The 13,658-nt window shown below is 43.3% G+C and overlaps 1 protein-coding gene across 1 annotated transcript in view; it reads left to right on the top strand.

Annotated features, from left to right (window-relative positions):
- The window catches only part of fand (Pre-mRNA-splicing factor SYF1 fand), an 87,371-nt gene that overhangs the window by 31,786 nt on the left and 41,927 nt on the right, over positions 1-13,658 (top strand). The window contains exons 13-16 of the mRNA XM_077648234.1: positions 8,447-8,522; positions 10,089-10,175; positions 13,297-13,410; positions 13,500-13,586. Of these exons, the coding sequence (XP_077504360.1) occupies positions 8,447-8,522; positions 10,089-10,175; positions 13,297-13,410; positions 13,500-13,586 (364 nt within the window). The remainder of the gene's footprint in view (positions 1-8,446; positions 8,523-10,088; positions 10,176-13,296; positions 13,411-13,499; positions 13,587-13,658) is intronic.

Raw genomic sequence — 13,658 nt, 5'->3', positions numbered from 1 at the left:
AGCTGGCATAGTCATCCTTTCAATGTACAGTCATGGACAGAATAATAAGGACCACAGTTTGGCATTCCAACTGTTCCCTCGCATTTTGCACTGGAAGTAGTGAGGTTCGCTGCCCTTATGCGCAAGCACACAAGTGGCATGTAATTGCATAGGTATCAAACTCGTTAATTTCTTCTAGATAACGTGTCAGAAAAGCATGGTCCATATTATTCTGTCCATGACTGTAAATTTGTGCTGTTTCTGCATGATGTTTATTTGTTGTGTAACCTCGATAATTCGAAATTGTGTATAATTCGTAGAATTTTTGCAGTCCGGTGTTTTGTAATGTAAATTTTACTGGATAATTTCAACTACAAGCTTGCACTGGCCCGGTCAATTCGAAGACCTGGGGTGCTATGCAAGAACGGCCGAGTTTGCGGCAAAATCAGGACACATCTGAGTTTAACTGGTAGCTCAGTGTCATGCCAGTTATAGTAGGCACGAGAGCAGCATTAAACAGTGCAACGCTTGATCAAACTCCTTAATGTTTGGTGCACCATCGCACAGACAGCGGCGACACTCAGACTTAGTGTGCGGCACATTGACATGATGCCTGACAAAGCAACCCTCTGCAGTTCACTGGTGCCTGACTGCCATTTGATGGTGTTAGATTTGTTCGAACCACACTGGCGCCGTCAAAGTGAGTGAGCAATAACTTTATTGAGTGTCTGGCAGGGTTTAGTGCGGCCGGGTCTAGGTCTCCCACGTGGGGACGTCGAAATCTTGTCTCATCGCTGCCTTGAGGGCCTACTGGACGGCCCACTGGATGGTTGTTGAGGCTGGAGCTGGGCAGTGCGGTGGACCACCTTGATGAGAGGGTTTTGGAATTAACACCGCTTAGTTGCACCTTACATTCCCAGAGTATGCGTTTAAGTGTGGCTACGTTTTTCTTGCAGGCCTTGCGTATTTTGGGGTAAATCCTGTTGTATTGCAGTGGGTTCAGGCACGTGTTTGTTTGTAATTGCCTCCAGGAGACTGCTTGAGCTCTGCATAGTTTGTTGCTAGGTAGAGGGAAGGTCCGGCAGACCAGGTAGAAGGCTTTGGTTAAGTCATTGAAGCTCGTCAGCTTGTCTCTAGCCCTGTCTTCACCATGGCTCTCTCTGGCACGGTTTACGAGACCTCGTGTGACGGAGTGAGTGATTTCATTGAGGTTGGTGAGGTGCGGAGAGACGTCACCCATGTGTGCGGGGAACCAAACTAGCTTAACCTTGTTGTCTGGTGAGTGTTTTAGGTTCTTGATTATTTGTCAGGCTTCCACAGATATTCTCCCCTTGGCATAATTCTTTATGGCCGTGTGCGAGTTGCTGTGAACGACCCCGCAACCGTGATCAGATATGGCGAGTGCAATGGCGAATTTCTTGGCCACTTCGGCGTATCGGGACTTTACGCTGGCAGAGTGGACAAGCATTCCGGCAGTGTTGACAACCACAATGGCGTATTGTCGGTCGTCTTGATATTCGGCAGCGTCCACGAAGCGCGCTTCCTTCGCTTTTCTGTAGACTTGCAGCAGGGCTGCGGCTCTGGCCTGTCAACTTCCTTGATTATATGTCGGGTGCACGTTTCGCTCGAATGGAGCGACTTGGATGACGTTTCGCGGGATTAGTTTCTTGTCGCAGTGTTGGCGGTGGTAGCCGATGACAAGCCGCTCGAGTATGTGTCATTCAGCTTCGGTGGTTGTCAGTTTTTCTAATGGCGATATGTACTGTGCCTCTGCAAGTTCATCCAGCATGTTGTGAATTCCCAGTTGTAGCTGGAGCTCTGTGCTGGTCGAGTCTGGCAGTCCAAGCGCTGTCTTGTATGCCCTGCATATAATCACATCTATTTTGTTCTTCTCTGTCCTGTAATAGTTGTGAAAGGCGGCCACGTAGGTTTTGTGACATATGAAGAAGGAGTGCACGAGTCATATCAGTCTGTCCTCCCTCATGCCACTTCTCCTGTTGGCGACTTTCTTTAGTAACCTCATTGCATTGGCAGTCTTGTGTATGACTTGTTGACAGTCTTGCTGTTTATGCCGTTGGATTCGATGGTCATGCCTAGGACTTTGATTCTTTTCATGATGGGGATAGTTCAGCTGTCACTCGTGTGTAGCCTGATTTCTTCATATTCTGTCTTCTGCTTGGATCCGTTGGGTGGTCGTCCCTTCTGGGTTGGGACGTACAGCAGGAGCTCCGACTTCTTGGGCGAGCATCGGAGTCCCATATTTCTCGGGTGTTCTTTCATGACATCTATCGCTTCCTGTAGCGACAATTTGATCTGGTCGTGGCTGCCGCGGTTTACCCAGTTCATGTTGTCGTTGGCGTAGATCGTGTGTTGGACATTGTCGACTTTTTGGAGTTTGCGCTCAAGGCCAATCCCTGTGGGGTGCCGGTGCTTCCCAGCGTTTGCTTCTCGAATCTGATGTCTCCCATTATGTGAAGGCCCTTCTGTCGGAAAAATCTTTGATGTAGTTATAGGCTCTTGCGCCGAGGTTCATGTGTGAGATTTGGGCTAGGATCGCGGAATGGGCGACCCTGTCAAATGCGCTCTCGAGGTCGAGTCCGAGGGTGGCTTTGATGGAATACGTTTTGTCGTACAGGATCTGATGTTTCAGCTGGGGCATAGCATCTTGTGTCGAGAGGTGAGGTGAGGCCGAAACCCGATGATGGTGTGTGGGTAGGCACCCGAGATGCGTGTTTACTCGATTGAGGAATGCATGTCCCATTACTTTGCCCATGCATGAGGTGAGCGAAATTGGCCTCAGATTCTCCAAGCTAGGCGCCTTGCCGGATTTCAAGATTAGTACCGTCTTCGCGGTCTTCCACTGCTTCGGTACAGAGCTCTCTCTCCATCGTTCATTGATATAGTATGTGAGTTTGCCCACGGAGTCACTGTCCATATTTCTCAGTCTGGTCCGGGGGCCGCCCTACCGACCGTTAAGGTTGTGCAGGGCCACACGAATCTCCTCTGTGCTGAAATCTTCATCTAGCAAAGCGTTGGGCCTCCCTGCGTACGAGCAGGAGATACCTCTTGCGCAGTATTTCTGCTACCCTTTCTTCACCCAGTTTCTTGACCTCGGTGTATAGGAGACTGGTGAGGTAGTCCCTTTCGTGCGACATTGTGTTTGTGTTATCTAGTAGATACTTGAGTAATTTCCACGTTTGTTCATTGTGTAACTGTCCGTCGATCGAGTTGCAGAGCTTGTCCCACTACTGTTTGCAGAGGATTCGACAGTGCTCATCGATGTTTCTGTTGAGTTTGGCAACCTTTTTTCGTAGTTGCCTGTTGAGTCTCTGACCTTTCCATCTGGCGAGGATGGACGCCTTGGCTTCGATTAAGTGAGCGAGGTGACTGTCCATTCGCTCGCGATGGTCTTCATGGCGTTCCTGGTGTCGGCATGAGTCCGCGCGTCCATTCTTCGATATCGGAGATGGACACAGACCCTTGCCTCGCCTTTCTGACAGACCGGAATTTTTCCCACTCCTACCTGTCCAATGTGGGCTTATCGGAGGTCAGGAGGACGATCACCAGAATCTTATGTTCGCTGCCCAAGTCGGCCACCATGTTTCTTCAGGTGGCCTTCTTGGTGAAAATGAGATCGAGAGTGGTGTCCCGGGTAACTGATTGCGGTTTCTATTTCATGCACACCCCGCGCTGCGCTGAACTTGATGATACAAATATGAAGTGCCATGTTTGGATTTGCTGGATGGGCCATGCGCATGAACTTTTCTTGTCGCACCTTTTCAACCGATAGCTGCGCTCCTGTGCATGCATCTTAAAGCTGCACCGCCTCGCTAACTTGGCGTGTCCGACCTTGGCCGCTGCCCCCAGGCGCACCGAGAACGTCTGAGTAGAAAAGCGCTAGAGAACAGCAAGACACTTTGCCGGTAATTGAGTTACATAGAGATAGATGTGCAACTGTGTTCTGTGGACATGGAATCTGAGATGACCGAATTTTGAGCTACCAGCATTGACGCAGCGACCACGACAAGTACTAGTGGTGTGCGAATATTCGAAATTTTGCATACGAATCGAATACGTTTCATATTCGGTTCATATTCGTATTCGAGAAATGATATTTGGAATTTTCGAATATTCGAAAATTCCCGAATACTTGGCAGCGATCGTATACCGCGCCGACTTTCGTAAATTTGATTATGGCAAAAGCACAATATCTGGGCAGATTATCTGAATATAGAGTTTAAAGTTCCAGGAAAACAATATAAAGGCCCTGTTCTTTTCCTTCTCCATCGTTTATCGCATGGACCGGTCGCATTCCGATGCCGCTAGGCTTGACCTTGTGCGCAATTGTGCAAGTGGGCTTTCCCACATACCACACGTGCTGCAAACAAGATGGGGGACAACCCGCTTCTAACAATTGCAACGCGAAAGCGCGTTTATTTTTTATCCTTCCGTTTTATGTTATCTAATTAATGCCCACACCCATGGCATTCGTTCTGTCACCTTAACTCTCTGATCGTGACAACCGCCACCTTGTTTTGGTCAACTACGCTATGCGGGAAAGCCTACTAGCGGAATTTCGCGTGAGTCTCCCGAAGGGGCGAGTCGAGGTGTCACAACAGGGAAAGCGATCCTGTAAAAATCCCGCCTATTGCATGGTGCACTGTAACCCATGCACCTCTTAAGTGGGCGTAACGGCAGGCGTGACAGCGTTCGAAGGGCCCCTGTCACTAGGTCAAAGCAATAACCTGGCCGCATAGTTTTGGTTTCTGAGTTTCGCCACTCGCCCGTGGCAGTGGCAAGTGTCGGCCCGCGCATTCACCAGTAGTCCAGTCTCAGTACCGTGCCTCTTTCAGACGCTGACTGACGCGTTGCTGGTCTTTTTTTTTCTTTTTAGAAGCAGTCTTGCCATTCTGACATCAATGTGCGTTCCCATCTCGCTTATGTTCGCGATGTCTTTCAGCACGCCGAAACTCTGTGCTCGTCACGGGATTACACGTGTTTGCACGATAGAGCCGCCTCATATGACTACCACATTTTCGGTAGTTTTTTTTTTGTCAGGGCCGCGGGGCATTTTATAAACCGACCTTCGAATAAGCCGGGCATTTCTGTCAGTTCTTTGAACTCCGAATTAATGAGGTTTTACTAGTCATCATGTTATTTTTGTTTCCAGTCTTGTCATGTTATGGATTTCATTTTGCCTGACCACATCACAGGTTGGATACTGTTCAATTAAGTAGTATACATTTCTGCACATATCATGTTTTTTTTTTATACGGTGCTCAAGCAGTCTAGTTTTGTTTATTTCACTTGCAAAGGCCATACACTATTTTGAAAAAAAAAATGAGCACCAATGTTTGCTTGTTTATCTTTTCTGAATTCATTTTTTGTGCTGACCAGATATTCGATATTCGAAGCCATTTTTTCTTCATATTCGTATTCGATTCGTATTCGAAAATTTCAATATTCGCACACCCCTAACAAGTACAGAGGAGCTCCGGCTGTAGGAGGAATTAATCATTGAACATCAACTGCAGCTTTTTTGAGTGCAATGTTAATGACGATTGAGTGCGGCAAATGGTTGAACTGCATTTCATGCTTGCATTTTTTGCATTTAATTTCTGATAATTAAAAAAATCCAGCTAGTGCAAATATTTACGTGGTCTGACGGGCTTCAAATTAACGCGATTCTGGTGTTTGTCTCTACAGTCAACATATTATGAGCACTATATGTGCTAAGAGTGTTGTTTCAATGTATGGTTGTTTGTGCCTGTTCACTGGTGGGCACATACTTAGACAACACAGAGTTAGTGCAATTTTTCTAGAGATAAGTCTTCATGTGAATTTTTTTGCACCTGGTTTTTGTACTTATGCTTGAAACGCATAGTAATTGCCTGTATTGTGATGGGGCTGAAATTATATAGTATTCGAATTTTTCTCATGCTATGTGTTTCACAGCAAAGCATCACACAAGCTTAGTGGATTCAGGAACATTAACGCATTCATGTTCACATTACTTTATGCAAAGATACATACTTGTCCTGCCTGAAAAATGAACTGTAAAGACAGCTCTGGAGTAAACCACAGACAGGTAGCATATGTTTGAGGGTAGAGGCCTCATTGGGGCCTTTTGCTCCACATGGCTGTAATAGTGTCCCATTTTTGTGGCCTGCTGTTAAAGTGGGCAGAATTGCTATGCTTGCATGGTAAAAATGAGGGAAGGAGTAGGGAGAGAAAAATTGGAGAATTTTTGCCTAAATTCTATAAATGTGCGAAAGCAGAATTGCATGAACGCTAACAATGACAATTAAGACAGAGAATTCTCTGTCTGCGTCTTCGCGCCGCAGATGGAAGTTTATGAAGATGACGATGTGCAGTGCGCAGCACAAGAGTGTGTTGCAGTTTAACACGAGGCGTGATCAGCTATGGTGATAGCCTAGTGCTCTCATGTTCTGGCCAGCGAAGCTGATCTGTTTGCGCAGCCACAGGTTCAAATCGCAGTCGTGTCAATATTTGTTTGATTTATTTTTGTTTATTTATTTCACTTGCCACAAAAACCACAAACATTGCAAGATACTTGGCACAAACCTACAAACATCGTAATATCTTGCTCGGGGTTTGCCCATTGGAATAGTGCTTTCGCACTAAATTCGCACTAAAACAGAGAACCATATGAAGGGTTTTTCAAAGATTTCCAGACCACTTGAGTTGCATCTGAAACATATGCTTAACTGTACTGTGGGGCTCCTGCAGTTTTCTTTGTGTACGTAGAGCTTAGACCGTGACCGTGATTTCACTTTCTAAGCAATATAAAAAATAAGGAGTGCTGTAGGTGCTCCACTGTACATGGCTAAGTCACTATTCTGGTCCAGTATCCACTGGTCTGGGAGCTTTTGAAATGCCTTGTACTGTATGGCACATTATGTTTAAACTCGCAAACAGTATTTTGTACACAGACTCGCTAGGCATGCTTACTGCCTTCCAGTATAGAAATGCAATCACTCCGCTGCTGGGTGACATTGTACACAACATAACAACAGCCATAGCTCAAGGACAAAACAAAACTCTGCCGGGTACCAAGTCATGCCGGCATAAAAGGCAACGGAAGAGCAGACTTCTGCGCTGCTCAAGCTTGTGACAAGGCAATCAAAAAAGTAAATATACCATTTAAAGATTGCATTAACGTAGTTCATCGTAACGTAAGACAAAAATGGAAGTCTGTATGGAACAATGAAGCAAATAACAAACTACACTTAGTAAAGCCAGTTTTAGGTGAACGGAAGTCTTGCACCCATCAGGAACGTTTCAAAGAAGTGATTATCTGCCGTCTTCATATAGGACACACACACCTCACACATAATTTCCTACTAACAAAACAAGACAAGCCCCAGTGTGAATTATGCGAAGATGAGCTAACCGTAAACCATGTTTTATTTTCATGCAGAAAACTCGAAACACTGAGGAAAAAGCATTTTACAGTTTTTTATTATGAACACATACCATTCCATCCAACTTTGCTGTTAGGTGAGCATGCACTTGTTGACATTTCACAGGTTTTGGTCAGTGTATTACAACATATGGTCAGTGTATTACAACAAGCAGACTTTTTGAACCACGCCTCAAGTCACTCTCATTGCTGAGGAGGCTGAGGTTTGTAGTCGGTTGGTTGGGAGCCCCGACATTCTTTCCCAGCCAAGAATGGTTGCAGAGGTTACCTGGCTTTCTTTAAAGCTTTTACTGGTGGCCATTTTTAAGATATCTTTCCTTTGGCACCACTAGGTAGTAAAACTAACGTTTAGGCCCTCTACACCACTGATTACTTTTCTTTCTTTTTTATAAAATCCCGCAGAAAACTTTTCTGTACCTTGTGCTTGGTGCATGATAGCCTTAGCTGCCTATGTGCCATTAAACCCAACATACAAACATTATATTTAAAGTACTTGTATTGTGCTCAGTTTTGAAAAGAGAAATGGGTTTTAATGGCATTTTATGTATGTCTCCAACTTTTCTTCTTTTTCCTCCCTTCCTGCCTTGTGTGTTTTAAGAACTGTATGTAGCCTTTTTTTAGCATCCTGCCCATCATTGGCTTGCAAATTCTTCAGAAGCTCTTAATATCTGTCTCACTTGTGGCCTTACATTGTAGCTATAAATGATATCTTTTTTTTAGTATTCTAAGACTTCTTGTTTTAACAGCCATTTTCACACTTTTCCAAGATGGATCTGGAGTAGTAACTACCACCATAGTTTGAAAAATGCTCCTAAAGTAACCTTAATAGTTTGTTATAGCAGATTTTACTTTCAGGGTGTATATCCTTTCTATTTTATCGTATTAAAAGATAAACTGCGTTGTCACTTTGTTTGCTTCGCATTGAAGGGAAGGTTAAAATGGGCATTGATGAAAAATAATGCAGATTTTCCATTTACGAAGTTTGTGTGGATGCATTTGTGGTCTCAACTATTTGGCTCGCAGAAACCATGAAGGGGCCCTAAAGCTGATGCAGAAGGCCACTGCTATGCCTTCCAGAAAAGTTGCCTACCACGATCAGGTTTGTTGTATTCTTCCTTGCTTTGACTTCGCAAATGTTGTTAGCAAGTTCACACACACCAGAACCTGCATGAATGTACAACGTTTGGAGTATGAGAAATTCTAAGATGCACGCAAACCAGTTACACTGAATGAAGGATGTACTTTTTTTCACTTGCACAATATAGGTTTGCATGACCTGTCATTTCATGTACGCATTGGTTGTCATCGTACATTTTCTACTTGTTATACTAAAGTTATACTTTAGTATAACTCCATAGTTATACATAGTTGCTCCATACTTATGGAACTTTACTATTCCTTGATGGCTGAGTCGAATGTGTCAAATTTACTGAACTGTAATGTCACCTAATTACATTTTGTTATAATTATAGTGCTTTTACATAATTGAACATTTTTATTTAATGATATATCTAAATAACAATATAAATAGCGTAGCTCTGCGTGGTAGGCCTTTGGCTACAGCTTCATTTCTGTTGAAACCAAGAAACATTGAAGGAAAGTGCCTTAATTAAAGGTACACTGAGGAGAAATTGAAGTTGGCTTGTATCGACAGTATACCAGCTCCTGATCACAAAAACGCCACTCTTAGTGAATGCAAAGCTCTTGTAAGGTAGAAAATAGCAATAACCAAAATACAGGTATCGCCGCCACAGGCCAATTTCACAAGTACAAGCGTGATGACTTTATAGGACAAGAGACGCCACCTTGGAGGAATTTTCCTCCAAGGTGGTGCAAACCAAGACGCTGTTGCAAACGGAAATGAAGCGACGGTAGGTGCCTTCAACATGCGGCGGCGGCAGCTTTCACTTCGGCTGCTGGTAGACCGCACCGCTAGCCACCATAAATCATGGAGTCTGCTTTTGCATCATGTTTCACGTCACTCTGTCCTATGACGTCATAACAGGGCGCCGTGTTTGAATCAGAGCGACGGGAAAAACATTTTCAACTTCGAATCCAAATTTCTTTGAAATAATTGCACCTTTCACTCCCAGACAAGCGGCAACACAGCCATGAAATGCCGAACAGTCAGATTTTGCTAACAAAAAAAAAATTGGTACAGTTCTCCTCACTGTCCCTTTAATTACCTGTAAGAAATTACCTAATTAGGCTTGGGTTATTTTTCTATAACATGGGAACTAATTTAGATATACTGAATCTAATAACATTTTTGAAAACGGGAAGAAGAAGTATATATGCACGCCTAATTTCATTATAATAACTTTCATTTTAATACCTCCGTCTCCCCTTAGCCCACAACTGAATGGTTGCCTGCAGGTGCTGTGCGGGATTTCTTAGAAGGTTCTTTTTTTGATAGGGCATAATAAATGTTTTCATATGAACTTATTAATTTTTGTCTCATACCTAGTTTCCGGCATGCTTTTACACAGCCTGGTATTTTGTGCATTCCTTTAGGCAAAACAGATTTGCAAGGCAAAAGACAGTCTCCCGTGTTTGAAATGCCTGAACCTGTGACATTTTTTAAGAATGATTTGTGTTGTGACCTCCTCTTTGTTCCCTATTTTTCAAATGTTAAATGTGATCTTGGTGTTCCTTGTTTGTGCAGAGTGAACCAGTCCAGTTTCGTGTGTACAAATCACTGAAGGTTTGGTCTCTGTATGCAGACTTGGAGGAAAGTTTTGGGACCTTTAAGGTAGGGTTGTTTTCTTTTATTTTTCAAGCTTATCTCTAAATAGTTGTTGTGCGTGTGTAAAGCCGTAAGATTTTGATAGAATCTCACGGGGCCATTGAAAATATTCGTATCACCTGAAACTAACATAACCACAGAACAAATGAAATCCGAATGTTAAAGTACAAAAAATGCATTTACACGAATTTGTTTATGGTTGAAGCAAATTCTGGAAATTGTAATACTCAGCTGAAGTGTTTTCATGGATAATGTCAACGTTATGAAGCTAAACCCACAAGCATATACACATCCATTCAGGCTGGTGCACAGCAAGAGTGCCTTCTCTGCTTGTTGCTCATGATTGCGTACCAATGACTTGCAATTGAAGGAGTGTGCCACCACTTAGTGTTGGTAGATGTGTACTACATGACCAGCAATGGTGGCATTGGTAATGTGCAGGCAAGCAACACGATTGCAGTTGTGCGTAAAATGTGTAACATCCTATGCCATCTCAACCACTATACTGGCTGTGCCATTATTGTGTCAAAACTTGCCGCTTTGCTGCTGCCAGAATCCTTTGTCAGATCTTTTTTGGCCTCACCATGTTACTATGAGCAGCTTGGGCAGAGGAGAGTGTTCAACTCACTCAGACCTGCACACTGTACACTGTGTGCTTTGGCCAAGGAACGTTATGAATTCGCATCGTGCTGAAATTCGTATCGACCGTGGTTGTATTGCTGGGACTCCGCTGTAAATGAAATAATATAATATGAAACATTGCACTGACATGTGACCGAGAAGCCATGAAGAGTTGCAATGTGCAACTCTAGCAGTAACAAGTACATTTGGGAGAACAAGACTCTCAGTTCCGAATAATTAGCCATAATTAAATTTAGCTTTTCGGAACAATCCTTATTTTAGCGCACAAGCACTAAAACACCCCGATCTCGGATTTCACCTGTCGCCTGTTTGTCTGTCCAAAGCCTCTCTCTGTGATCTTGAGGTCGATCAGGAAAAGCAACCTGGGTCTCTCAAGCCGCACCGGTGTCCGCACCTGCCATCGCAGGGAAGTGGCGCATCACTTAACCACTCCGCCATTGTGCCAGGAGTGGTATCAGGACTCCCAGCGATCTATGAATCTAAAGTAGAGAATGACCAGTTTTATATATATGGGCATTAACCTTTTAACGCTATCGCATCATACCCTGAGCTCTTCCCTTACTACGAAAAAATGACCGATTTTGAGTACTTTAAAATAAAATCATTTCTTCAAGAAGTGCTAAATGCACTGCACATTGTAATGCATCAAACTGTAGCTTATTGGCTATACTTCCGAACGAAAAAACGCCAGAGTTGTGTGTGCAAAACTTTTAGTGGATTCTTTAGTTAAATATGCTGGTAACACAAGAAAAAAATACAAGCAAAACAGAAATAAGCCAATGCACTGAGCCAGAAGTTGATTACAAAAAAATTAAAATGTTCAAAATATTGCACATGTTCTTAACTACCATTCTTGTGATTTTCAGCTGTGTACGTAATACACTGCATTTTTCATAGCCTTTCAAGTTAGGGAACATGACTGCTGTGCCACTAGAGAATGCAGTTGCGTGAGGACATGAAGTAGAGGGACATATGGGATCTGCTGCACATTACACTTGTTCTGAGTTCTGTTCTTTTTTTTACATATAGCAGAGCTTGCAGCCGCTGCGTTGGCTCAGTGGTTTTGGCGCTCGGCTGCTGACCCGAAAGACACCGGTTCGATCCCGGCCGCGGTGGTTGAATTTCGATGAAGGATGAAGGCGAAGTTCTAGAGGCCTGTGTGCTATGCGATGTCAGTGCGCGTTAAAGAACTCCAGGTGGTCGAAATTTCCGGAGCCCTTCACTATGGCGTCCCTCATAACCTGAGTAGTTTTGGGATGTTAAACCCCCATAAACCAAACCATAATAAAAAAATCTGCTGGCGCATTTGTTAAAATATCTTGTCAGTATGTTGTGAAGACCCTAAAGCACCAAATAAAACCACTCTCGTCATTTACAAATCAAGCGCGCTACATAATATACAATATGAACAGTAAAATGAAACGCATATAGGCACACGCTGATGCCCGGGCCTCTGAGATGAAGTCTCGCAATCGACTGAAATCCGGCCATTCCAAGTGGTTGTCTATGCCGCTTAAAAAAAAAAAAAAAAGACAGCGTAAGAACTGACAAAAGTGCAGCCTTTCTCCTTTGAGAAGCGTGCGGCAAAATGGATACCATGTTCGGTGACTGGCAGACTATGTCTGGTCAAAGTTTCTTTTTTCACGCCGCCTCCTCTTGTTAGAAAAAGGAAATGCATTGGAATGCATTGGAAACAATATTGACAGCATTGCAATATTGCAAAGTCTGTGCTATGTGAGGTGGTGTTGTAGAAGCAAACTAGATGGCACAGCTTGTCCAGGAGTGCGGTATTCAATTTTTGGCGGCAGGTTCAAAACGTTGGTAATATATGACTGATGGCCTTTTACGCAGTAGCGAAGGAGTTAATGCGGAGCTTAAGCCCGATTGCGCCAATCTTTGTCTTAAGCATGCTTGACCTTGTAAACCGAACCTCGAACCGAAATCTGAAGTGCCAGCGCACCTAATTCGCATTTGACCTAACCACACTATATCGTCCTCCATTTTTTTGTTTGTTTGTTTCAAAACTATTTATGTTATGCTTCTGTTGCACCATATGGCTTATAATGACCAATATTTGTGGTTTTTTTAAATAACATTTTGACATTGTGGACAAATCGATCATTCAGTTGTGACCTTTTTTGATCACAGGTGTTAAAATAAAGTGTCTAAAAGGTGCCTATACAAGTATTCTCGTGAAGTAATAATACATCCTTGTGTGATTGATATTGAGACCCCTCTTTGTTTCAATATCTCTGTCTGATGTGCAAGTGATTTTGCCATGATTGCTACTGTGGCTCTAATGCACTTTTAAATGTAAAAAACGGGAAATAATTTTATTTTTAACATAAATTTTTTTTCTGTGCAAATGACTGGGATCAGCTTGTGTAATTCATTATGTTCACTTGACTGAAAGTAAATGCAGGAGCAACAAATGTGTTTACCCTTTCAGTTTAACTAATCATAGCATTTTTTTCTCTTCACCAAGTCTACCAAGGCAGTGTATGATCGAATCATTGACTTGAAGATTGCCACACCTCAGATCATCATCAATTATGGCCTCTTCCTTGAAGAAAACAACTATTTTGAGGAAGCATTCAAGGTAGGAATAAGTACTTGCTGAAAAGTAGCTATAGTTAGTCGCACTTGCATTTGGTAGTGCCTGCTTCAATTACGTTGCTTATTTTGCAGGCATATGAGAAAGGTATTGCACTGTTCAAGTGGCCAAATGTCTTTGACATCTGGAACACCTACCTGACAAAGTTCCTGAAACGCTATGTGAGTATGAAAGAACCAAACCACTTCATGATTTTGCTTTGTTGTATATAGCTTTAGTCACTTGATCCTTTC

The sequence above is a fragment of the Amblyomma americanum genome, chromosome 1, assembly GCF_052857255.1.
Source record: "Amblyomma americanum isolate KBUSLIRL-KWMA chromosome 1, ASM5285725v1, whole genome shotgun sequence".
Lineage (NCBI taxonomy): Eukaryota > Metazoa > Arthropoda > Arachnida > Ixodida > Ixodidae > Amblyomma > Amblyomma americanum.
The sequence above is the reverse complement of the archived record's forward strand: the minus strand, read 5'-3'. Positions and strand labels throughout refer to the sequence as shown.